The 25,630-nt window shown below is 39.6% G+C and overlaps 1 protein-coding gene across 1 annotated transcript in view; it reads left to right on the forward strand.

The window, feature by feature from the left end:
- The window catches only part of atf6 (activating transcription factor 6), a 40,755-nt gene extending 17,015 nt beyond the window's left edge, over nucleotides 1–23,740 (forward strand). Inside the window, exons 10-16 of the mRNA XM_042481521.2 lie at nucleotides 350–499; nucleotides 2,982–3,077; nucleotides 3,197–3,299; nucleotides 3,984–4,054; nucleotides 5,586–5,697; nucleotides 12,475–12,559; nucleotides 21,452–23,740. Of these exons, the coding sequence (XP_042337455.1) occupies nucleotides 350–499; nucleotides 2,982–3,077; nucleotides 3,197–3,299; nucleotides 3,984–4,054; nucleotides 5,586–5,697; nucleotides 12,475–12,559; nucleotides 21,452–21,648 (814 nt within the window). The 3' untranslated portion in view covers nucleotides 21,649–23,740. The remainder of the gene's footprint in view (nucleotides 1–349; nucleotides 500–2,981; nucleotides 3,078–3,196; nucleotides 3,300–3,983; nucleotides 4,055–5,585; nucleotides 5,698–12,474; nucleotides 12,560–21,451) is intronic.
- The last annotated feature ends 1,890 nt before the right edge of the window (nucleotides 23,741–25,630 follow it).

Consider the following 25,630-nt stretch of genomic DNA (forward strand, 5'->3'; position numbering starts at 1 on the left):
CAGTGTGTTTTGTGTTTGGGCTCTCCTTTGGAATGTAAAAAATGTCTGCTTTTGAGGTTGGATCCCTTTGAAATGAAAATGCCACCCAGTGTAGTAATACCGTTGAAAGAGACTGTGTGTATTTTTGTGTGTGCGTGCTTCAGCGTGCTTTGGGTTATGCAGTCTAGATCAGAGTTCAGATTCTGCTTGTGGCTAACAAACCCTACTGTGCACAGGATGTGGGCCACGGGGAATTTAGCGGTTATTTCAGTCCAGTTCTTCTTTTCCGTTTGTTTTGTCCATCCATAGTGTCCTGATTTTGCTTCACCTGTCTCTTGGCCTGACCTGACCTCTTTCTTGTGTTCATCAGTTTGTTTCAGGGAGGCCCGGGCTCAAAGCTCGGATCTGTTTCCACGCAGCACAGCGGCAGACACCTGTTGGGTTTCTCCTCTGAAGCAGAAACTGAGGTCGGGATGGGCCCCGATCCCCTCGCCAGCAGCCCCTCTGAGATGGCTGACAGGTAATGTACTCACCCCCCCAAGCACCTTTCACAACACAACACCACGTCAACGAACCCGGATGCACCTGTGCCTGGGCTCGGTCTGAACTGGTACAGCTCATTACGGCACGTGTAAACACGTGCACCAGCCGATTACCAATTCTGTCCAAACGTCTGCTTTTCAAACGCCTCCAGGCCCCCGGCTAGTTGGCCAGCAGTTGTGCTTTGAGTCAGAAGGTGGGAAATTGGGGTCAGGTCTTGTTTGACATTCAGGTTTATATAGCTAGTAACAGTTTATTTTTCTAAAGGTTTATATATTTTTCTTTCTTTTTTTTAACAAAAATGCAATAGAGGCCCAGCAGTCTCATTTGTAAATTGCATAAATAACATTCTTTTTTGGTACATTACCTGCACTCCCATGTCCTGAAAATGTTTTGCAAGGTGGTCGGAGCGTCTGCATGGCATCACCAGCTTGTGTTTTGTCAGATCTCTGCGTCGGGTATGTTACATGTTAATGCAAACCATTCGGCTGCACTATCAGGTTTCTCGGCAGCATTAAACCAGCACGGGCAGGAAGGAACACATTAGCCTTTACAAAAGGGGTGACAGCACCAAACGCACCAGAGAGGAGGACGACGGGGGAGATATGCAACCTAATCTTGGGGTCCCACTGAACAGGAAGGTGTGTGTGCAGGGAGGTTAATATGGGCCCCTCAGTTAGAGTTATGATCAAGCCTCTGTGGGTTGACATGTTGTCTCGCCGAACCATTTCCAGAGCGTTTAGAGACGGGAATGTGAGGTGCAGTCAACATGTCGGCTCAGATCAAGAGGCCCGGGGGAGGTATGACGTCTGCGGCAGGCGTTTTGGTAACAAGCGCCCTGCAGGTGGGCACTGACTGTGGACAGTCTACATCATCACCTCAAGCCACGTAATCATTCATTCACAGGGGTAGAACAGTGGTGATTAAAGTCACAGGAACATCTGAGGAGGAAAGTCACGTTATGCAATGCAGTGTGCTGTTTATCCATAATGCATGTAACCTGGAGATGCACAGATTTATCAGCCACACATCAGTATCGGCTGACACTGACCTTGTTGACTGTCATCGGCCTATCGGCAAATACGCTGACATTCGTTGTGTTACATCAGTTTTGCACAGGCCAAAAAGCAGGGCTCGAGACTAACAGCGTCCTGTGATCCTGCGATAAAAAAATGTTTTGGGGACAAAAAGAGATTTTCACAGAGATGCCGTCGGGACAAAAAGGACACAAAAAACTCACAATCATCATGTCAGTGGACACACCCTATTGTTCCTTAATAATGATACATTGTAGATCGGTGTTGAAATCAGCAGAAGGAGAGCTGGTTAACGTTACCTGTTTGCAGCAGGTAGCCGGAACTAACTGCTAACAGAGACTGCATTGGGTTACGTTATGATGCATTCAAGCTCCATTCAGTGAAAATGGCTGAATGTCTATTGTAACAGTCTCATGATGTGTTCAAATGTAATCTTGTAAAACGTCATTTTCGGTGGGAAACTAGAATCAATACAGCTGTTTGAAATGTGGGGAACTTTTCACAGCAATATCAAATAGGTATTCAAGAGGGAATTATGGTATTTTATATTTAGTAAAATGTTTCATGCAGTTACTAAAAAACACGTTTCCATGTGAAAGAAGGCTATTTTGAAGGCTTTTACTAAATACTTATGATTTAATAGGTGCTCATTCAAAGGTAGTATAATGAAGAGTTGAATGACTTTAAAACAGTTCAGTTTTTTTTTTTTTTTTAAAGTGCAGATTTCTTTGTTTCCCTGGCACAAAAAGGGAAATAAATAACAAAAAATACAAAATAAAAACAACCAAAAACATCGGTATCAGAATCAGCTATTTGCCAAATTGTTATTTTAAACATCAGTATCAGCCCAGAATTTCACGATAGGTGCTCCCCTAAGGTAAACCCACCTCGTGGTAACAGCTGAGACTGTTTGGCTGTTGTTTTCATCTATAATTGTCCACAATCAGACTGGATGTGACCTGCAGGGTAGCAGTGCTCAGTTCTCGCGAGCATGTTTCTGATAATCCTAAACAGGACTTGCAGCAGCATGTGGACGTATCGTTTCAGAACTTCCCCTCTCAGCATTTTACAGTTAGCCACTGAAGCTCTGCCACGTCTGCACATGTCAAGTATTAAGACTTTGCAAATCAATGAAACTCATTAGTAACCCATAAAATTCAACATGAATATAATTGTCCCCACATTGACGCCATGCTGGTTTCTCTTTTGGTACCGTGTTGCTTCCTGTTACTTGATCCACTCTGTGTGTTGCACCTCCTTCAGAGGGCAAGTAGCCTCGTTGGCTCTCAGTTTGCTTTCAAAGCATATTCTCAACATGTGGAAAATATTTTTCAACAGTTTTATTTGAAATACAACATTGATTTTAGAGCGTCTTGTAAAGTTTTCTTTTAACGCCCTCTATCTGCTTTCTCTTCCACATTATAGCTCTGAGGATAAGGCCCTGATGGTGGTGAAGGATCCCATCTTCCTCCGACCGCCTCCCCCCTGCCAGCCTCCTGTTAACAGGACCAAGTGCTTAGAGTAAGATATGAACTCTTTAATATGTGGTCTACTTTTCTCCTCTCACATAAGGGCACAGGAATGCTCATATTTGACCAAAAAATGTAAGAAAAAATTGACTAATACACTTTGATTGGCAGGTTGGCCCATGAGTTGCGGGGTTGGGTCCACCGTCACGAAGTGCAGCAGACCAAATCCAGACGCATGAGTAACAGCAATCACAAACCCACCAGGACCATTTTGGTAAGTCACAGCACGTTTCGGAAAACAACGAAGCATTATCTAATTGGCTGTGCAAGTATTTAAGTGTTTTCAGTGTCTGCAATGAAGCTTAAAAACTTAACTAAACTTGTATTTTCGTGCATGTAAAGTTTTTTTTTTTTTTGCAAACCAAAGCCTCTCTTTCACCACTGTTTCACCTCCTCTCACACCTTCCCTTTTTCTGCCTCTCATTTCTTTTTATTGGGCCGAGTTTAATCCGGCAGCCCTGAGAAAGTAAACACAACACTTAGAGGGGAGCTGTAGGATTAGTGCCCCCTGCTCCTTTTTCCATCATTTTTTTCAAAATCTGTCACAGTAGGTCTAATCCACTCGGAGCTGCCTGCTTGGTATATACCCATTCTTCATTTTACTTTAAATAGAAATGTAGTTGTGTTTATATCTTACTTGTATTGAGCTGTTTTAGCCCAACAGACACAAAACAGTCTCGACAGTATTTAAAAGGATCATATTAATAAGCTTCAACTCAGAAAACCTTGGGTCTGGAATGTGTGTGCTGATCTCTAGATGTTTTGAAATGATGGTCAGTCTGTATTTATGTGTTCGGCAGTGTTGCCAACAGTTTATCCTACTGCCTCTAATGGTTAGTTGATGTGAATATTAAGAGATTATGGCTCTTTCTCTGTCTCCTTTTTCCCCCACTAACAGAAAACAGAGAATAAGGAGTCTGATGGTGCTCAGATTGTGACAGTCCAATACACAAAAACTACTGAGGAAAAGTGAGTAAAGGCCTGTTGCGATGTATTTGTGTCAGATTCTCAAATGTAAATCATGGTTTAATTTCTTTCCCCACCCACACAACTGTCATTTGATTAAAAGCTGCATACTGCATTTTTTGTCAACTACAGGGTAGAACATGTAGATCTATCAGAACAAATATACAGTAACTACGGCTTGTGTGGTAAACCAACACTGTGTGGTAACCTAAAACATTGAGCTAAAGCCTGTTTAGAGCTGCAGACCAGAGTGTTTATTGTTGGCTGGATTTGCAGAAATTGATTATGCAGACATAACAAACTGTTGTGTTTCATTGTTTTAGAGTTGTATTTAACAAAAGTGGCTCTTTGAAATATAAGAAATTACATTCTAGCTCAGTTTCCACACTTTTGGTGTTTGTCCTCTTTTCAGTTTTAATAATCTGTCTGATTTATGGTAGAGTGATTCAAAAGCATGACCCTCTGAACTGTTGGACTGCACTGTGTAGTTTAGATCAGGCAGATGGAGTTAATAGTTTTTTTGGCCAAGTTTAAGCCAGACAGATCTAAATCTGACTATAAAATGTCCAAATCTACAGGGCAAAAGAGCAAAAATCAGTTTCCTCTGCAGAGCCTCGGGTTAGCTAGAATGAATATGGAAATATATATAGAATATAAAACTCAGCACCCAGAGGGATTGTAGGATTTTCCTCAGTTTTATGTTGATTTCCATGTCTGTGATTGTCCTGCCACATACATTATATTTAGATCCATTCATTCATTCAGACTGGGTCACAACATTCGAGTCTGCAAAAGCTTTATTCTCCAGTGGGTTGTGAAACAAGGGAAGCAGACTTTTATAGAGCTGCAACTAAAGATTCCTTTTTGTTGTTGATCAATCTACTGATTATTTCCTTGATTAATCCGTTAATGACTTGGTTAAAAAAAGAGAATATTGTGAAAAATAACCATCACAGTTTCCCACAGTGATGTCTTTAAATTTTTTGTTTTGTCCTACCAACGGGCCAAAACTCGAAGACAGTCAGTGTACTGTTAACTTAAACAAGGAGAAACAGAAAATTCTCATATTTGAGAATCCAGAACCAATTAATTTTTGACATTTTTGCTTTGAAAATTGCTTCAGCAATTAACCACTTATCAAATACTTGCAAATTAGTTTCAATTAATTGATTAACCGATGAATTCACTTCATCTCTAGATGACTGAGATGCAAATCATCTATGACAATTGCCTGTGTGCTCCACTGTAAAAAATAGCTTTCGATGATTACGATAATTGAATGATCTAACATCAATATAGAAAGTGTGTCTGTATCGGGCTTAGATGGACAGATATATCAAATGGTATAAAAGTTGGATTTTTTAAATATTAATTCAGTGAAAGAATTTTATTTCCACAAAATTTGCCAAATACGATACATTTCTCAGGTACAAAACATCAATTATCAGCGGTATACTAGTTAGACTTATTCTTAACCATTTCTGATTTTTTTTTTTTATGTTCCTCATATCTTTCTGTTTATCTTTATCAACAGGAATCCTGGCAATGAGCTGCAGGTATACTATGCACCTTATCACACCTACAGTGACTTCTTCGATGAGATTAATCGTCGTGGTGACACTTTCTATGTCGTGTCTTTCCGCCGGGTGAGTTTCATCTTGTTTGGTCCAATACACTAGCGATTCCCAACCAGGGACAGTTGGTATCCCCGATGGTACTTCTGCAGTTACCACGGGTACATGGAAATATTGTGATGTAGCAACATTTAAATGAGAAACTGATTAGAGAAAAAAAAAGCATCTTCTAACATTTGTTGCTCCTGCTTTATAATTGTCCATGTTTCTGGATGATTCTGGTTATCTGTTGTCTCTGGTTTTGGAATAATTTAACTGTCCACACATCCCAACCTCAACGTATAGTAGCTCTTCCTGAACAACGGCAGGGTTGCACTGCAGCTGCCTCATAAAGTTATATAGCAGTGATCCATGGCAGGAATGGGACAGAGACCAGGATATCCTCATATTGAGTCAATTGTAACTTTACCACAACGTTTTGCAATTGAAAATTCATGAAAAGGAGTTGGCAAAGGAACAGAGAAGTCTTAACAGTAGGCTAAAAGACATACGTAAATGTGTAAAAGTAGCTAAAAAATAATGACTATACAGTTTAAATAGTTAGCTAATTAAAAGTAATGTATAAATGGCTGAAAAAGCTAAACGTCCAGCTTTTGCCACTCGCAGTACAAATGTAAACTTGACCAAACTAAACACTGAGTATTCAGCTGTATGAAAAATATATAAAAATAAAATACTTTGACTGTGAAAGCATTGTAAAATACTGTAACAGTACTGTAGAATACTTTAAAAATTGTATCAAAATCATATTAATAGTGTTGAATTAAGTCCAGTTAATAAATTCAAGTGAACACGGGTGGTGAAGAGGCACTTGAGTTTATCTGATAGAGTCGTGGGGATGAGTCTTAAAGAAATGTTTGGGAGTCACTGCGTTACACTGATTTGAGAGGAGATGCGAGCACTGGCTCCCACACAAAATCTGATGTGGTTAAATAAATTACATAACGTAAAATTAGAAAAGGTTGCAATGGAAGTTTTAACAGCTCAACACTAATCAGTTTTTGCAATTTGTGTCTGACATGAGATTTCCTTCTCCTAAACTGATCATAAAGAGGGACAAATTAATTATAGACAGTCACCAATGATTCATGTATTATATGTAATAGAGAGCTCTCAGCAGAGTGGTTTGAATTTAGAGGAAATTGGAGGGTGGGGGAGGGGATGAAATGCACACACCCAAGGGTGTAACTACCCCTTTCCAGTCCAGTTTCCTTGGTCCATTTGCAATCATCAAGACCATTTTTTAGATTTTTAGGCACGGACATCTGTCACTGTTAATATTCTTGGTCTTTATTCATTTGACCATTTTTCCACATTTGAGACTCTAAACCTGTTTTAAATTTTCTCTCTTGATATGATTAATCCTGGACATCACATTCAGAAAGACGCCTTTGATTACATTGGGTTTCTTTCTTTCTTTTCAAAAGTGTATTTATAGAGCACCAATCTTACATCCTTTTGTTATCAAGAAAAAGAAAACAAATTTGCCGCAGGGGAGAGAAGTTTGTGTTTCATTATCATGGGAAGCTGCTGCTCCATCTATTGCCACTGAACTATGCCAAATAAGACACATTTACTTTCAAACTTGTCCCAAAAAGTAACATTAAGCAAATGAAACGAAGATGTGTTTCTTACCAAAAACACATTTGGTCACTGTTCCAAAGAGCTCATATCACGCTCAGCACCTCTGGGTGATGTTAAGCCCTTAAATCCTCGGGATTACTCAGCAGGGTGGGAGTTTTGAAGCATGCGGCCAAAGATCAGGACCCCTTGTCACCAATCAAGTCACAAAGGTTTGGCTCTGAGTTGGCATGGTGACAGCAGGGACAATAATAACAATGGTGTACCGGAGTCGAGGGCCTCCACAGGTCAAGTGGCCGTCAGTCAGTTTCGAGCAGCTTTGTGTTGCTTGAGCAGTGAGGGTGTTAGTTTAGGAAGTTTAACTTTACAGCGTGGAAACCCCCGAGACACTTTAACTTTAAATAAAAACAGTTTAAGAAAATAATAATTAGTATTCTCGAGGTTCTTACTGACCTAAGATTTTGCAATAATCAATAACTTGGTTATTTAATTTTCCAATAACATGTTGAAAAGTTACATTTGACAGAGCATAAAAATACCAGAACTTAAAGTAGAATTTAACGTATTTACTTACTCATACTGAATGATAACCTTTTTGTTTACCGCAATTGAAACTAATAACGACTAATAGAAACCAGGCTCTTCAATTACTTTGAAGAGATTTTTTGCATTTTTTGAAGTGGGGTTGTATGAGGTGCTACAGTCAGTGTATTTCATACAAGAGATGTTAGTCGTCACGCTCCCAGTTTGAAGCCGCAGGCAGGAGTATCGTCACAGAAGCTTATTAAATGTACTGCTGTGGACAAGAAGAGCAGCAAACAGAAAGATAGCCACCTAAAAAAAGGACCTGCTCACAAAAAAACATTGGTTTAAGTGTACATTTAGAATATTTTCGTGGCTTTTTCCTGCCATCAGACAGCACTTTCCAACAGTGGACTGAGGGCGTTATATAAATCTCTTCAGTGCCAGACTCCATTGAGAAAATATGTAATTTAACATCGCTGATCACTGGAGCTGCTGGTTTACTGCTGCCCCAACCAGTTAGTTTGTTTTGGTTATTGAGTGAGTTTGGCATTCAGAAGGTTTAGTTCGGATTCACCAAAGTCACACAATATAACAAAAGACAAACTGGTCAATGCAGTGGTAGACCAGCAGCTCCCATATTCAGTGAGCTTAATTTTTTTTTTTCAATGGGGTCTGCTGGCTTTGAAGAGTGTTTAGAGGGAGAACTGAAACTATTGGAAAGAGCTTTCTGACGGCAAGGTAAAAGAGTAAAACTATTGTTGATATAGAGTACACTAAGGCTAAAATACGTTTTGCTGCTGGCTCCAGTCAAACCTCCTGCCTGCTTCCTCTATCTTCACCTCTGTCTTTACCGATATCTACTGTCGGTAAAACACTGGCTGTGAATAAGTACCTCATACAACTCCACTTCAAAAGATCTTTACTATCTCTTTAAAGTCTTGATTTTTCCATATGTGGATGTCAGATTTCAACTTATAAGTTAAATGATTAACTGTTTGGTCTGTAAATATCAGAATATAGAAGAAAATGTCCCTCGCAATATCTAAAAACCCAAAGATTTTCCGTTTTTTTACAATCTCTTCATAAAATCTTATCAATAACAAGGTATGAAAGAAAGTCCTGCCACCTTCAATACATGCCCGCTCTTATTGGATGTGACTTTTTATTAAGTGCTGAAGTAGACTTATCCTGTTTTTAATAAGTGAGAAAGGTTGAAGGAATCAAAAGTACATCATTGTATATGACAAAAACACCTTACAAAGCACCAAATAGTGACAGATTCACATTATGTGACCTTTTTAATTCTTACAGTCCTTTATTAGCTTTTCTCAGTCAGTTTATTTGTCTCTATTTTGTTCCCTGGGTTTCTGGATTTTTTGTTCCAGACAGTATGATGTTATTACAAGACTGCCAAAGCTCTGGATTAAATTTGGAATTTTGTTTAGATTACAAAGTCAATCACCACCAATTTTGACTTTTGTCCCTGGAGGCAACACGTCGGGTTCATCGTGACCTGTTCTTGCCCTCGCCAGCAGTTGAGGTCACTCTCTAAAGTATGTTGCACGCTCAGAGATGGCCACGCACGGGTCGAGGTTACCTCCAGCCCTTGACAGATACGTTACCACCTGTGGCTTTGTTTATGTGTGAAATGGGGTGAGGTGATGGAAAACATAACTCCCAACAAGAGCAAAATATGGAACTGGTCTCACTTTACCATCATTTTGTGGTCTAGCTTTGCTTCATGTGTTGTTTTAGCACCTGCGGCTTTATGTAAGTGTGCATTGAGGTGGTGGAAACACTGGCTGCTTTCACCGTGGACTGTATCCCATAGGGTTCAAGGGAAATTCACCTGTTGTCATGGCAGCTGCAGCTGTTATGTCAGCTTGACAAGCTTGCAGGTCCTCTGATGATGAGCAGAAATGTGGCTGGTTTTTTCCTGCCACCTTCCAAACACAGTCAAGGCACCCTCTCTGTCATTTTTAGAATTCAATACTCCCTTTGGTGGCTTAAAACTTATTCTTAATTCTTTTTAGTGCCATAACAGTATATCACACCAAACCCTTTATTCTAAAGAAACACTTATTAAGATACACTTGCTGAGTGCAACATCTTTGTGTCATTTTTATTAACTTGACTTGGCATTCTCTTTCTCTTCTCTTCTCTTTCTTCTCTTCAATCTTTTCTTACTTTGACATACAAAATTCTCCCACATGTGTTTCCCACACATCTGTATGTCTCCTCATTTCTCACAAGTTTTCGACATTGCTTCCTCCTATCTTCTCGCTCTAATCTGTTCCTCAACCTCAGACCATACTCCCGCCTGTCATCATCCTAACACCCCTCATTATTCATTTCACCCCGGCTGAGTTTTGCAAGCAAAGTGCCACAGAGTCAACCAGTCTTACTGTTGGTCTGTTCTTAAAGTGCCACTCAACCTGTTTTACACAAAGTTAACATGTAATGAGTAGTACTAATACACTTGTAGAACCAGGCACATAATGTCTGTATAATAGGGCTATCTGAGATAATGCTTGAGGAATTTAGCAGATGAAGCCTACATTACAAACTGGAGATGTGGAATTTGGAAGACTTTCTGATTTAAGCTGCTATTGAGTTCAGAATCAGAAATCCTTTATTAATCCCCTGGGGGAAATTGTGGTTTGTTACAGTTGCTCTGATGCCAGCAAAGAGAATTATAGCAAGTAGAAATACATACCAGTACAAGTATGTACCAATATAAAATAGATATACAATAAGAGTAAGCAATTAACAAAGTATGTAAATATGCTGAGTATGTAAGTGTGTAAAAATATAAATGTATGAAATACAGTAGTATTAGCACTTATCTGTGAATATTTAAATTATAATATGGATAATGTGCTGAGGGTGTAAAGTGTGTAAAATATAGAGCTGTTGTAGTTGTAGGATTCTGCTTATGTGGAGATTGACCATAGACTGTATAAATGATGGACAACACTCATTGGTTTGTGGACTGCTGTTTTGAAGCCTTGAGCTCTGCATTTCGATTGTCAGCATCTTTTCTTTTCTTTTTTCTGAGCCAGAAGCGACCATATGTGACTGGGAGGGTGGAGTTGTGGTGAAACGAAAGGAGAAAGGGTGTAAATCTGACTGAGAAGCTGAGGACACTAACGACAGATAGCCTGTAATTCCAGTGGCCCACCATTAAAATGTGTAAATTTGGGCATTTATAAAATGTAAACGAGTGAGTTGTTTAAAATTGTGATTAAAATAATGATTAAATTTGCTTTATTGTTAGCTATACCAGCTGTAAACATTTTTATTTATGCTGTAAAGGTGGGCATTTTAACAAAGGTATCTATGAGGATTTGCTTTGTTTTGTAGCCAGCCTTAAGTTGCCATTTAAGGAACTGCAGTTTTTTGCACTTTTCAGCCCAGGAGGTTGCCCCTAGTAATTAACCCTACGAAATAAAAGTCAGGATATTTTGGCCTCGACTTTTTTGATTTTGACCATTATTTTTTTAACGTCCTTCCTCGGTCTCACAACTTAATGGAAGTGCAGTTCCACATTAATAGATAACTAAAACACACCCGGTCACCGAAGTGTGCCGCCTCTTGATCCACAGCACCTCTCTGCAACTTGCACACACACAAAGTAATCAGTTGGTGAGATGGCAGTCAGATGGTGGTGACAGGGGTGCGGTTGATGATGAAAGCAAACTGGTATCAGCCAATAGCAAAATTCAATTAATTCAATTTCAGTAGCAGGTTTCAACCTTTAGAGGGCAGTCACTATGCATATTTACAACACAATATATGGAAAATTCATACTTTGCGCTCAAATGTCAAGAGTTGGACCTGAATCAGTAAATAACATTACTAAATACCCATATACATTGCTTTTCAAATGAAAAAAAAATGTTTTGGGGGTTTAATTTCTGTTTAATTTCATTAGTAGCAGCAGTTCATATAAAATTGGGTAAATAATTTATGTACTCTGCTTGTCTTACAAACTGAGAGTGGAGTTAATGGTGTCCGTTTTCTTGTTAATATGAGATTTAATTCAGGAATCTTGGTATTAATCCTTTGACTGATTATTTAGGTCAGAGCTTTTGAAGTGGAGGTACAGCTAAACAGCCATTACTGTGTGTGCGTGTGAGTCACATGTGTGTTCGCACATTAGCATTCCTCTCTCCACCACAACTCCTTCTTAGAGGATGTGCTCAGATTAAAACATTCCCGCTCATTGTCTAATGAATTACACACAAGCTATTTTTAATAGCTCTTGAAACTGAAGCGCTTTGCTGGGTAATGCAGTTTTGATCTCAGACTTGTGGTAGATTAATAAGGCCAATTAGTACTTCAAATGGTCTAAAGTGACATTATTGAAATTAGAGGGATTTTAACTGTGAAGATGATGAGGCGAGGCATAAAAAATTGCTCACTTTAAAGAATTTAAAGATGAGAAAGGTCTTAATGGAAATTTTTGCCTCATTTAAGGACCTTTCAACCTCCCGGATGACCATTGCATCATTGAAACACTCAAGTTGATGTTTCAAGTCCTCTAGAGATTTTCTCCTCAGAGTTGCAAGCTCGGCTCCAATTCTTGATCAGCAATTGGCAAATGCATGCATCCAACTGTTTTTATTTGCTTCCAAATGAGTTGTATTTTCCTCTCAGTGACCTCTTCTTCTTTGTTCTCAGGATCATCTTCTACTTCCTGCCACCAACCACAACAAAGGAAGTCGACCCAAGATGTCAGTGGTGTTGCCAGCTATGAACATAAACGGTATGCACTGCAGCACAGACACAACAGTTGAGAAGTTTGATCACACAACACAATGTAGCAGATGAAAGGCAAGCTGGGAGCAGATTTAGAAACACCTCTTGCCACAAGAATGCATTACTTGTGGCATGACACACTTTTAAGGAAAAAAATCCTTTGACCAAAATTGAGCACTTTTACTTTTTAAGCCTACGGTGATTCTTATCCTTTCTTTTCATCTCTGCAGGTATTTTGTCTCCTAAAATCCACTGTGTCAGATGTAGAGTGTGTCTACCTTGTTGAAATGGAAGTTTCTTTATAGTCTTTCTTTGCCGAACAGTTACTTTGACATGTTTTGTCTTGTTAGTTGAAGGTCTTTGCTCCCTACCTCCCTCTGAGCCTTTGTGGTTTCTGTGTTGTCCTTCAGCCTCTGATTATACTCTCTGTTGCATTTAGCGGTGCTGTCAAGCGTCTGTACAGCCTCTGACCGAAATATACACAAACTAGATTGTTGTTCTGAACTGATTTCCGGGCAGTGATCTGTGTATTTTGTTAGATTTACTAAAATTGTATTACAAATGTTATTATATATTATCATATTGAAGAGATCAGATTTTTTAGAAAAATATTTCAAATGGCTTTATGGTGGCAGAACCTAGTGTGAAACATCTTTGTTATCACTACATACTTCCATTGCTTAAATTGTCTATATCAAGCCAGTATCATCTAAGACTAGGGTTGGCCGCCATTCCCATCTGGGCTGATACCAGTACTGGTTCTGGTTTGATACCATTACCCAGCGACCAGTACACCCATAGATCGGACTCTGAAACTATCACAGTAGATTGGAGCTGCAGCAATAGTTTTGGCTCACTGGAAAGCTGATGGAGAAGCCAGTTGGGCAGCCAACAGAGCAGCAGCAGAGCTCAATGGTTGGCTTCCAGGCCCCTTTGTTGCTTTTCTAAACCCAATGTTCTCACCCAGATGCGCTCTCAAGCATGGATATTTGGCACTGATGGATTTAACGTGAATTGGTATGAAGTAGTACCAATGTTTTTTGGCCAGTGCCCTTAAAAGTACTGAGTTAAGTGTCCAACATTAATCAAGACCTGTGGTTCCATTTCTACCATTACCACCTGTACAACCTATAGGCAAGTAAAAGTAATTGTATGTGCAACTTTAACACGTGTTTCACCTCCAAACAGCGCAGAGAGTTGCAGTTACTCTCTGTTTGTGTTGTTATGTGTGTGTTTGAGGTTATCTGGTAAATATTTGAAAGAAACAAAATCCCAGAAGACAGTATTAATCCAGACAACCATTGGGGAAAAAAACAAGGCACTCCGTCTTCATCCTCTGGATAGAGACCAAGAGTCGAAGCCTGTTGGTCTGTTAGATTGCCTGTGCTTGAAGAGTAAAGATATAAGATTATTTTACCTGAAGACGGAATGCCTTGGGTTTTTTCCATGGTTGTCTGTATTAATCTGAGACTTTCTGGATCTTGTTTTTTGTACTTATGCCTGCCTCACCAAAGAGCACCTGTCAGACCAGCCATCAGAGCCAATCTACTCTGCTGTCTTCCACTGTACAATATTTTTAAGAAACAGAGTTCACAGTGTAGGTAGTGTTGTTTTGTGTCCTTGTCAGCCTGCCAATTGTGAGATTGTTAGCATCCTACATGCCAATTAGGAGTTGTTTAGCTCATCAGTGTAGAATTACAGGGTTCCCCCACATTATCAAACACCTGTAAACCTCATGGAATTCCATAATCTTATTTTCCATGCCTGAAAAAGTCATGGAAACAGTAAAATCCTTGAAAAATTTTGAAAAAGTCATGGAAATGTGTTGTGTGTAATGGCATTAATTGTAACAGTAATCTTTATGGAAAACCTTCCACATAAATTAACATTAACTTTAAATTTATTTCATGTTACCGTTGATGTAATGTAGCTCTATTATGCCTCATTGCATTAAGTTTTGTTCACATCCACGTAATTTTCTTAATTTTATACCTGCATATCATCTTTTTCAAAAAAATTAAGGGTCAACCAAACTGTTGGACATCACTTACTGACCCAGGAAACCCTTCTATTCTTGTCTGAAGATCACCGTTACTAATATAATTAACATTTGTAGTAAATTGAACTATAAAGTTGTGTTCATGTTTTATGTCATAATTTTTCATGAAAAATGTTCTACGGGTCCTTGAAAAGTCATTGAGAAGTTTTTAAATTTTCTTCATGAAAATGTGTGGGAACCCTGGAATTATTATTCAGGACATAAGATGTTTTGGTCCATGGACCCTTGTGAAGATGAAAATACTTTGGTTTGAGCGTGCCACACTGAACATGCACTGTCATTGTCAAATATGATTGTTGCATGCATGTAATGAAAAATCACATACAAAATGCATGTCCTCCAGTTTATAGAGCAGGGACATAGTCCATCTAGACTGCTTCATTTCCTCTCAAAGAGAACAATTGCCGTCCACAGCTTGTCATAGTGGGTGGCAATAAGAGTGCACTTGGTTGCGCTCTTGGAAAGAGGTGGTTTCCAGCAGCCCATTTGAGATGCAATCACCCGTTCACTTGACCGCCTGCCCTCAAAAACAAAACCCATCCAAAAACTGGTATACATGAGGTACACCTTAGTATCTGAACACTTAATCAGCAAGGACCGTGGACTTCTATTGGTGCATTTGTTGCCAAATTGGGTTTTTTTTTGCAAATCACTAAAGTTTACAGATGTTCTTGATTTCCATGAGCTCATGATCGCTTTTCTCCACGGTTCTTAGATCTGCAGGATCATCGATACAATATGTGAAAGTTGGGTCATCAGAGATTTCAGTGGAAAGAAGTCTTCTTTGTCCAAATACTGCAGTTGATTATCAAGTGGCTTGATTTTCTCTAAGCCTGCAGGATATGGAACTGAAAGGAAACCTGTTTAAAAGGGATTGTGTTTGTGATGGGTGTGAGCAATTAGGAAGACAGCCTGTTGTTGTTGTTGGGTGTGCGCCGGGCATTTTTATCAGAAATCCTCTTGTTTCTCTGATATCTCCCTGTCTCTGTGGCAGAGCACCAGCAGCAGATTTGATTAGTCAACCAGCTCTGAGAGGAGTGAGTCAGTGGAATATGAGCCTCTTACTCAGCAGGGATGACACGGCCAATGGGAAATAACTTTTTTCTTTCTGGGAGGGGGGTGCTAGAGATGAAGATTGATGAAAGTAAACATTGTTCTTGGTTGGTCTTGTCAGGGAGGAATGTTAAGGTCCGTGCTGGTCAGATGGCCCATTGAAATAGCAGCAAACAGTGAAATCCAAGACCTCCTTTTCAGCTAATTGTTGAAATGACCAAACAAAGGTGGCATTCAGAGGGAGATATCGGGTCTGGAAGGATTCTTGTTAGCTCAAGAAAAAGGCCTTCGATTTGCATGATCTGTCATGGATGCCTGCAGTTGGCAAATGCAAAACATTGTGTTTTCATCTGTGCTTGTACCAAAAGTCTTTTCGTGCTTGATTCAGGCATTAGTGTGTTTGCATCTCATTTGCTGCCTGGATCATGTGGTATCTTTTAGAGAGAGGACTAACAGCAGTTTTATGTTAGCACAGATGCACGTACGGTAGCTTCAGTTTCTGATGCCACAACTGCTCCTCCTGGTAGTTCCTCGAGCTGTCAGAAAGGACTGTAGTTAGAAAGCAAGTCAACCAAGGCTGACAGAAAAGAGGCTGGTGGCGATTCTCTACACCGGCGTGGTCCTCCCTCCAAATCCCCATGTGTCACACAGCTGACAACCTTCAAGTCACATTTCAGATTTATGTTGTCTTTGTTTGAAACTTTGAAGCGATTAAGTGCAAATGTACACATTTAGCTGGGCGAGACCCTTAGAAAAGCAGAAACACTGTCCCCTCTCTGGTGCATGATTGCTCCGCAGTGGAGGATAATTCTTTCCAGCTCCCTTTTGCCGCTCTCTTCAAGGAATGCCTTCCTTCTCCAGTCACTAAATGGTTTTCATCTGGAGGAGGTGGATAGGCTCTGCTAATCTGGAATGAGCGTTTGGTCTGTCGTGGTCAATAAGTGAACATCGCAGATTGAGACTTTGATGTAAGCCGTCACTTGTTTCTGTCTCGCTGCATGTCCACGGTTCAGGGGCTCTGTTAAAGTTTTCTTGACCTTCACCGCCTCAAATCTCTCTGAAAACGTATCAAGCAGAGCAGTGGCTCCTCATAAGGACTGAAGGGTGTGTTTATTTAACGATCCCCTGAGTTTGAGAGTAGCTCAATCAAGTGGAAGCGACGTGTTTGGAGGAGAGGAATGTTCAGGAGATGACATCATTTACAGGTGGATCGGCCGTGAGAGACGCACTGCAGTCTATTTTTACTTCTCTGAGATTGTGCATGTGCACTGTAGCTAACAGGCAGCTTTCACTGGGGGTTCAGTCTCGAGCTCCACACTGCTGAAGGAGTTGGGGGTCAGATTTTCCTACTCCTCTAATCTAAACAAACATCCCCACCCACGTTATAAGGAGTGCTCTCCTACCAACCCAAATGTTTAACCCTTGTCACGCTTGCGAGATAAACTCTCAGTGACTTAATTCTCTGTATGTGATGCCAGTTGTTAGCCATGATAGCTGTGTGGCTCTGTTGATGGCAGTGTTGCTTGTTGGTCCACCTCTCTGGTGTGAACTCAGACTGAATATCTCAACAACTATAAAATGCTGCAGGGATGATGTTGGATCGACCCTGAAGTTAACAATGCGGTGGTTTCGTCGACAAGTCAATGGGATTTTTCCATTGGATTTTGGATTATTGCAAAAAAAAAAAAAGTGGCACACAAAAGTTTGATACTTACATACATTGTTTAGCAAGATATTCTTCACAAATAAACATCACATGATGTTTAAAGCGTTAATGCAATCGCCAGACGTAAAAAGCGTACATTAAGCTACAGAGTAGGTACACTAGAGTTGCATAATATCATCATTTAAGACACGTAAAAGCTTACAAATTCACAAGTGGGGTATTAATGGATGTATTTTATGTAGTAGAAAAGAAACTTGAAAAGCGTGAAATTTTGTATGGGCGTTCATGGTCCTGATAGTTTTTAATGAAATGTCTTAACAACTATTAGATGGACTGCAGTGAAATTCAGTTCAGACATTTGTTTCCCCCCATCAGGGCTAATTATAATAACTTAGTGACGTCTTAACGTTATGTTACATTTGGCTTCACCACTAAATTCCTGCAAAACTAATCACTTTCTCGCCAGCCTTTGCTGCACTTTGTTTTTAGTGCTAGTTCACTAATGTTGGCATGCTAACATGGTCAGCTAACTTAATGTGTATGGTAGGGAACATACTGTACCTGCCCAACTTCAGTATGTTGGCAAAAACATTGCGAGGACATTAGCAGATATTAACAGAAGCTTCTGAATCAAAGTTTTCTAAAAATTTGGCTGGATGAGTGGATTAGGTGGATGTTTAAATCACTTAATTGCCATCCTATTAGACCTAGATTTATTTTTATTGTCCGTGTAATTTTGTGATTATACTTGCTGATGAATTACTTCCTCTCTGACATTAAAAAAAGCTCCCCTCATGAACATGTCCTCAGTGTCTGTGCCAGTCTGGCAGCCACCATCCTCCTGAGATGCTTTCTCAGGTTTCCTCAGATGCCTTGTTGCCAGACATCGGGGTTTTATCAGCACACACCAGCTCGCTGTGTCGCTGAAACTTTCTGGAACATCTCCAGATGGCACTAGTAAAAGGGGGAAGGAGACCACGCAGAGCAGGACGGTAGAGTTGGCAGCTTCTTCAAAGAGCTGCTGTTTGAAGTTGGGCCTCGTGGCTGTGTGTTTGTGTGTTTCCTGTTTCACTGTTCAGGCTTCTCAAGCAGATGGTCTAATAGAGTTTAGACATTTTGGTAATTTGGTGAAGGGTGGATATAAACATTGTGAGGAATTAAATGTCCTTAATTTGGATAATGTCTTTGATTGTGGCCCACAAATTACAGTTTGATTGTTTTGTAATTATTGGGCACTTACAAAATAATTATGGGGTACAGTAATCTTGTTAAGGGGTAACAGAAAATAAAGTCTCAAATTAAGAGGTAACAACTTAAACTCACATTAAGGGCTCAGTATGTAGGGTTTAGGGGCATATATTGGCAGAAATGGTATGTTCATAACAATGTTTTTATTAGTGTAAAATCACCTGAAACTAAAAATCATTGTGTTTTTGTTACCTTGGAATGAGCTGTTAATGTCTACATAGAAAAAAGCAAACACTAGCCCTAGATAGGGTCATTCGCAGGTTTGCTTCGGCCACCGCATTTCTCACACACTTTGCACCCTGGAGAAGTTTCAGAGTTGCAGCCTCACTGCTCGACGCCACTAAATCCTACACACTAGACCTATAATTTATTGTTAAGCTTAAACACGACATTGACAAATCATCACCTGATGAAGTGGTTATGGTGAATGTGTTAGCAAACAGCTGCCTGCGTACACATCCAGCAGACACAGAGCAACATTTACATTAATTTTAACATTGTGTTTCTGGCCACCTGACAGATAATATTCACTTTCCTTTTGCTCTGATTTGGTCTCCACCAACTCCTGATGGCCATATCTGTTTCTTTAGCTGCTAAATGCCTCACTGTGTTCACTAGCTAGTCAGGAGACAGACTAGTTTTGGTGTGACATTTTTTTCATTAGGGGATACTTGATAATTTAAGACTACAAGGGTGTAGGTAAGTACATGAGGCAAAATGATTATTGCATGGGGAAAATTGGAGAAAGTATCCCACTGAAAAGGATGATTTACTGATTTAGTAGGCCAACTTTCGAGTGTCCTTGGATTGGTTGCTGTATAGTTATGTGTGCTTGACTCACTTGGTCAAAGTAATTATGAGGTAATTCTGAGTCAATACGGAGCAGGGGCCGTTCTCTTTCTCTGTGTCATTATGGAGTAAAGTCAAGGGATGCAGGCTATAAAACTGTAAAAAACTGCTTAACTTCTACACCTGCAAACCCACAGGGTGATTTCCCTACCCAAGACCGCTGCTTCCTGCCCACTGCTGCATTGCTGTTCAGTTTTTATGAGGCAGGTATTATTTATAAATTATTCAAAAAGATTTAAAGAAAATATTAACAAAGCAAAAAAAAAAAAAGGTTTAGTCATTTATAAGTGCAAAATTACTACCCCTTTTGTTCTTCCATGGTTACGTTTTTTCTTTCTCAGTGTTTTATACATCAATAGGAATTTGCAGGATTTCCATTGTGTTTGTCCTCTCCATGTGTTGTGCATTTGGACGTGACACGTTTCCACTTTGTGCTGCCGATCTGTTGGACTTCTGTTTATTATTGAAACAAACTTATGTAAGTGGTGGTTTTGTCAGAGCAGTTTATTTTAAACTGAACAGAATCCACAGGCTCGACTGCGCAGCAATGACAGGACCTTGAACGTTGAGGGGGAAAAAAATCTTTTGTGATCTCATGAAGCTATATGGAGATACATGGAGAATAACTTTTCCAGCTCTGCTTCAGACCGAGGCCTAATTTGAGATAGCGTGACCAAATCCTTACCCAGAGGATGACTTTTATAAATGTCTGTTGAAACACTGAAGCTCATTTGAGAAGTTCCAGTTTCACTGCAGGTGCAAAAGAGGAAGTTCAACAGCAGATGAAGTCATACTTAGGTCCACTAACCATTTAATGATATGAACATCCGCAGAGGCTTCTGGCTGCAGAAGGGGCTATTGTATTGTCACTGTATGATCTGATAAACTCTCCAAAGTATGGAAATCCTGCAGAGAGGCGGAGGAAGTTGATGTGTTGCACAGGTGTCTGGAAAAAGACTGAAGCCTTTAAAGAACTAGCAGTGCTCTCAGGCATTTTAAAGACGCCTCCAGCTCCATTTCTGGGTCACATAAGAGTGCACTAAAACCAACCGAGGTGTGTTTGGCTTGTGCGCTCCATATGGGGAATGTTGTTTTCATCTTGGCGGACACACAAAGGAAGCAGCATGTTTCTTTAAGTTGTCTGTGAATGTAAATACACAAGCGATCCCTCAGCATGTTAATAGCTTTTTCAAGTGAAGGATTTTACAAGCATGTCCACTAAAAAGGACGTTCTTCCCCCCAGGCTGAGCAAAGTTAGGCTGTGGGAGACCACAAACCATGAACCACGGTGTTGTCTCAAGTCCAGCATCTCTTTCCAAAATTTGAATTTCCCAAGATATAGCCAGTATAGTTACTGGTTTGTAGGTCACACATCGAAATGACCTTGTGAAATTCGATTTATCTTTGATAACAAACTTATCATCATCTGCGGCTTGTTGCATTCTCTGGGGTTTTTTCCACAAACACAATAGCCTGACTCATCAACATTGATCTCTTTGTTTCTCAATCTTGCAAGCTCTTTTCTTCTTTGCACACAAGAAGCCTGAAGGATCCTGACTCGTCATCAGTGATCGCTCTGTCTCTCCTACACTCTTGCCAGAGTTTCTTCTGCTCTCCTGTTAAATTTGCATGTCCTGCTCTTGTTTAGGGCTGTTTTGTTTATCTCATGAAGGAGAAATCCAAATCATGACTCACCTTTGGACTCCATGTGTGACCTGGCCACCACCCCTCTATTGCTGCAGTTCTCAAACCCCGAGCTGCTGCAGACAATACTCCTTTACACTCCCAAAATACTCCCTTATCATGTCTCTCTGCAACAAGTTTGGCTCAATAACAGCCAGTAATAATGACGACGAATACAGTTTGGCAGTTTGGCGAGCACTATTCATGCCTTGAGTTGATTAAATCTTTTTCTGTGATATAAATCCACTGCTGAGAGAGCAAATACACAAATTAATCCACGATAATTTATTTATGTATGCAATAAACTGACAGCCTTCTCGCTTTCCTTCCTGCCATTACAGACAGCATCATAAGGGACAAAGACTTTGAGGTGATGATGCAGATTGACTGTGAAGTAACGGACACCAGGATCCTCCACATCAGGTCTTCCACCATCCCTCCTTTGCTTCGTGTCAACCGCACTGACACATTTTACCAGCACTCCTCGCCTGACAATCAGGCCACGCCTCCTGTCGGTGTGCTGATGGGGTCTGCTTAAGATCACTCAGCAGCACCTGCTATTATTTATAGGCCTCAACAAAACCTATGAAAACAGAAGATAAGACCTCAGTTTAAGGACAACTTCAGGATTTTTCAACCTGGACCCTATTGCTCATGTTTTTTTGTCTAAGTGACTAATACGAAAAACAATTTTTGAAGTTGCTCCAGTTTGAGCAAGAGCACTGCAGATGCGTCTGCTGGCTGCAATGCCATTACTCAATACTGGACCAATTTCAATATTAGTTATTCCAGTTAGTCACTTAGACACAAAAACATTGGAAAACGAGGCCCCAGCTGAAAAATACCGAAGTTGCCCTTTAACGCTTTTTTGTGTGTGATGAAGTATATTTTAAATCTGGTGAACTCCCACTGACTTTTTGATTTAGATTTGAATGAAATCCGTTATGGTACAAAAGGTAGCTCAAATTGTCCACACTGGTCAGCCGCATTCTTTATCAGGGCTGATATCCGGAGGCAGTCTGTAATAGGTCCGAGCGGACGCAGGCTCCTTGTGTGGCAACACTGACTTCTCCCTGTAACCCCAGACGCCCCGCACAAGGGTAATTGCCTAGCGGCAGGGGGCTGAGCATTGAACCCTGAGTCACCCCGTCATAACACAAATACTTTTACCCCATAGCAGCTCTCCTCATGTCTGCTCTTCCCTTTTTGGGTATTAATCTTGGGAACGAGCTGCAAAGCCAAGAGAGAAAACAGAAAATTATCAAACACCTCACCGGAAAGGCATTTGTCACATTAATGCTTAGAAGCACAACAAATTCTGTGTTTGTATCATAGCTACACAATGGAGCAATGCAATAGTTGTAGTGGTCTGTTTGCCTCTCTAAATAAAGCAAATTATGAAAACAGTGAAACAGTGACAGATTAATTACACACAGCAATAGAAGCATTGGGTAAACTCAGGAAGTCAGGTGATCTGTGGGAGCTAAACCACTATGTCTTTGGCTGGTTTCCAATCATTTAAGGTTTTCAGGTGCTCTGTTTTAAGCGTTGTTCGTTTTGGGGGGTCTTTGCACTGTGCTTCTCTTATATCAATGACAAGATTCAGATACTTTACGTATTTATTTCTATTATTATCTAAGAGTAATGCCAACTCCTGTGGTTTAAAGCAATTTACTAATTTCTGCAGTCAGAATCTCCACAGTAAAGATTTATTGATTTTATATTTACTGTCTTAGTCTGATTATGCTTTGTGGGAACTTTTTATTCTGTGATGGAAAACTATACGGCATATTGTATATAAAATAATAAATGGTGGATACGAAGGAAACAATGTAAATGTTAGTACCAGGAGATGTCTTTAGTGTCAGTTCACTGGGTGCACATTGTGATGTTTTATCTCAGAAAAAAAAAATGTATCCTCATCATATTCGAAACCTCTGCCTTAACAGTTGAGCTAAAACAGCAAAACTTTGATTTGGGAAAAAAAGAGTAAGTCCTGACTCTTCCGTCCACAGGCTTAATGGCACTTTTCTTTGGTGCACTCAGGCCTATATTATAATTGCAACTCACTAGAAATTCCCTCTTTTTGAAATTTTGTGATGGAGTTATCTGTGAGTTTTTAGTACTAATTTGTTGTAAAGATTTGCACTATAAATGCAGAACCTGATAGGATCAGTTCTGGCTTTAAATGCCTCATATTAATGTCTGTAATTTTGTTTGACTACCTATAAAATCGGGGTAATTTGATATCAAACGGGAAATTCTAAATCATCGGAATTAGTATCTTTTTGTATATGCTGATAAAAAACAACAAACTTTACTTCCAACGTATGAAAGTGCTTTTCTTTTAGCTACGTGTTTATTCAGATGGTTATGTTTTAGCTCAACAGATGCCCATAAAAAGTGTTTAAAACATGCCCCTCTGCTTGTGTTTTCTTAAGCCAGGCCGCCTGTGTGTGTATTTTTTTTCAAAATTCAAAAATATATCGAAATCACTGTAGTGTTTTCGCTGCATCCCAACAGTACTTAGGGAACAGAACAAGAGGACAATTTAAAACTTGTGTGGTTTTGTTTTTTGTATTCTATTATGTGCATAAACCAAAATAAACACTGGATTTTCTCTAACTACACTTACGTGTTTGTATCCTTTGAGGTGTTGGGGGAAATTGTAAGACTGCATTGTTATATTTTTTTGTTCAACAGGTACAATAGATTGACTGTTCCTGAGTATTTCCTTCTACAGTAACTCAATTTACACCCATTAGCAGTAAATTACAGGCTTGGAGCAATCATTGTCTGTGTGTTTGTATTTATGTTTTAGTTGTCTGCTATCCTCAAAGTCTGCCAGTTGAATAAAAACATTCATGCTATAATTAAAACCACTTTGACTTTAAAACCTCTTCAAGGTCCTGTAAAATTCCCCTAAATCCACCTAAAACCCCTATCCAAAGTAAACTGAAAGCTGTTCTTATTCCATTTTTAGTGTATGTACACGAATGGTCTCATTTAAAATTATAACTCTGAAGCTTTGCCAAAACGGCCAGAATCACTGTTAATCTTCTGTCACAGAGTTATATATATTTCAACACTGAAATAAAATGGTTTTGTTTTCATCTTCTTCTGAATATTTACTTGAAAAAAAGATGCTGCCGATAACAAGGATTGGGAGGTATAAGCTGGAAAAAACAATGGAAATGAAGCTTTAAACCTCACCTATTCTAAATTTAAAGTAGATAACAATATCACAGAAAATAAACATTTACCACATTTTTTTCTAAGGTTTTGTCAAGGTGCTTTTTAAAAAAAAGAGAGGGTAAAACGATGCATTTCATATGTCAATATGCATGAAGTCAACTAAGACAAATGTTTAGAAAACCTAAATTGGTTGACTTTTTTCCACTAAGACAACAGAGTAGCCATCTGATAATCATTAATATACACGTTTAAGTCTATGATGACAATAAGGGGTTAAAAACTGCTCTGAAAGTGAGGTGCACCATTACTGACAAGACCTAAGGCCACAGGAACTAGGTAAGGCACTTCCTTCAGCACAGACCCACTCTGCCTATTGACTTCCACATAATACATCCATGACTGAAGCCTGACAGCCAGTATAAAAGCTCCCATTGGCTCAAATGATGTGTCAATAAAAAGGTCAGAGTTCAGCCACCATTTTGACACCGAGGAGTGGGCACATGCAAACAGAAGAAACTATGGATACGATGTGGAGAAATATGAAGGTTTAAAATGATGTAACGGCAGTATGTGGATATCTGAGAGATGTAATATTGTGTTGGACTCAATATTTCACTGGATTTGGATCAACTGGACATTTGGAAATGTGTGAGAGCTCTATGAAGACTGTCTCTGTTGGCAGAATATTGATCTGTGGATTACAAGAATTCTTCATGGGTGAGTTACATCTTTTTTTCTGACAGAGGCCTTGATTGAATCTACTGTGGGGGTTGTATCGCTGCATCAATGGAACTGCAAGGGGCGTGGATTTCAAACTGACGGCCTAATGAGTAAAATATTTAAACATATACAGCAGTTGCTCATCATAGTCATTCAATAGGGCACCCGGTGATGACATTTTTTGTAGGCCGATGTGGAAGTTAGCATCACCCTGGTTCCCTCATCAAAAAGCGGGATTATGGGATTTTTCCATTGGATTTGAGATTGTTGCAGAAAATAAGCTCTGTTTATGTTTATGATACTTACATGTTCCTTTCAGCAAGATAATCCTAACTTTATGCAAATTGCCAGAGGTACAAAGCTAACATTAGGCTATGAACAAACTACAATACAGTCACATGACACATAAAAGTTTTAAAGTTCACGTGTATTTACAGTTATATTTCATGTTATAGAACAAAACATCTAAGTCTCTTAAGCTTGCGTTAACCACAGACCCTAATTCAGGTATCTAACCAAAAAAACATTCAAAAAACCCACTGACTTCGGGACAAAGAAAGGTATTTTATTGCTAATTAACTGCAATTAACAAAACAAAGAAGACA

Source organism: Plectropomus leopardus, chromosome 5 (genome assembly GCF_026936395.1).
Source record: "Plectropomus leopardus strain MGB_pleo_1.0 chromosome 5, ASM2693639v1, whole genome shotgun sequence".
NCBI classification, from domain to species: Eukaryota; Metazoa; Chordata; class Actinopteri; order Perciformes; family Serranidae; genus Plectropomus; species Plectropomus leopardus.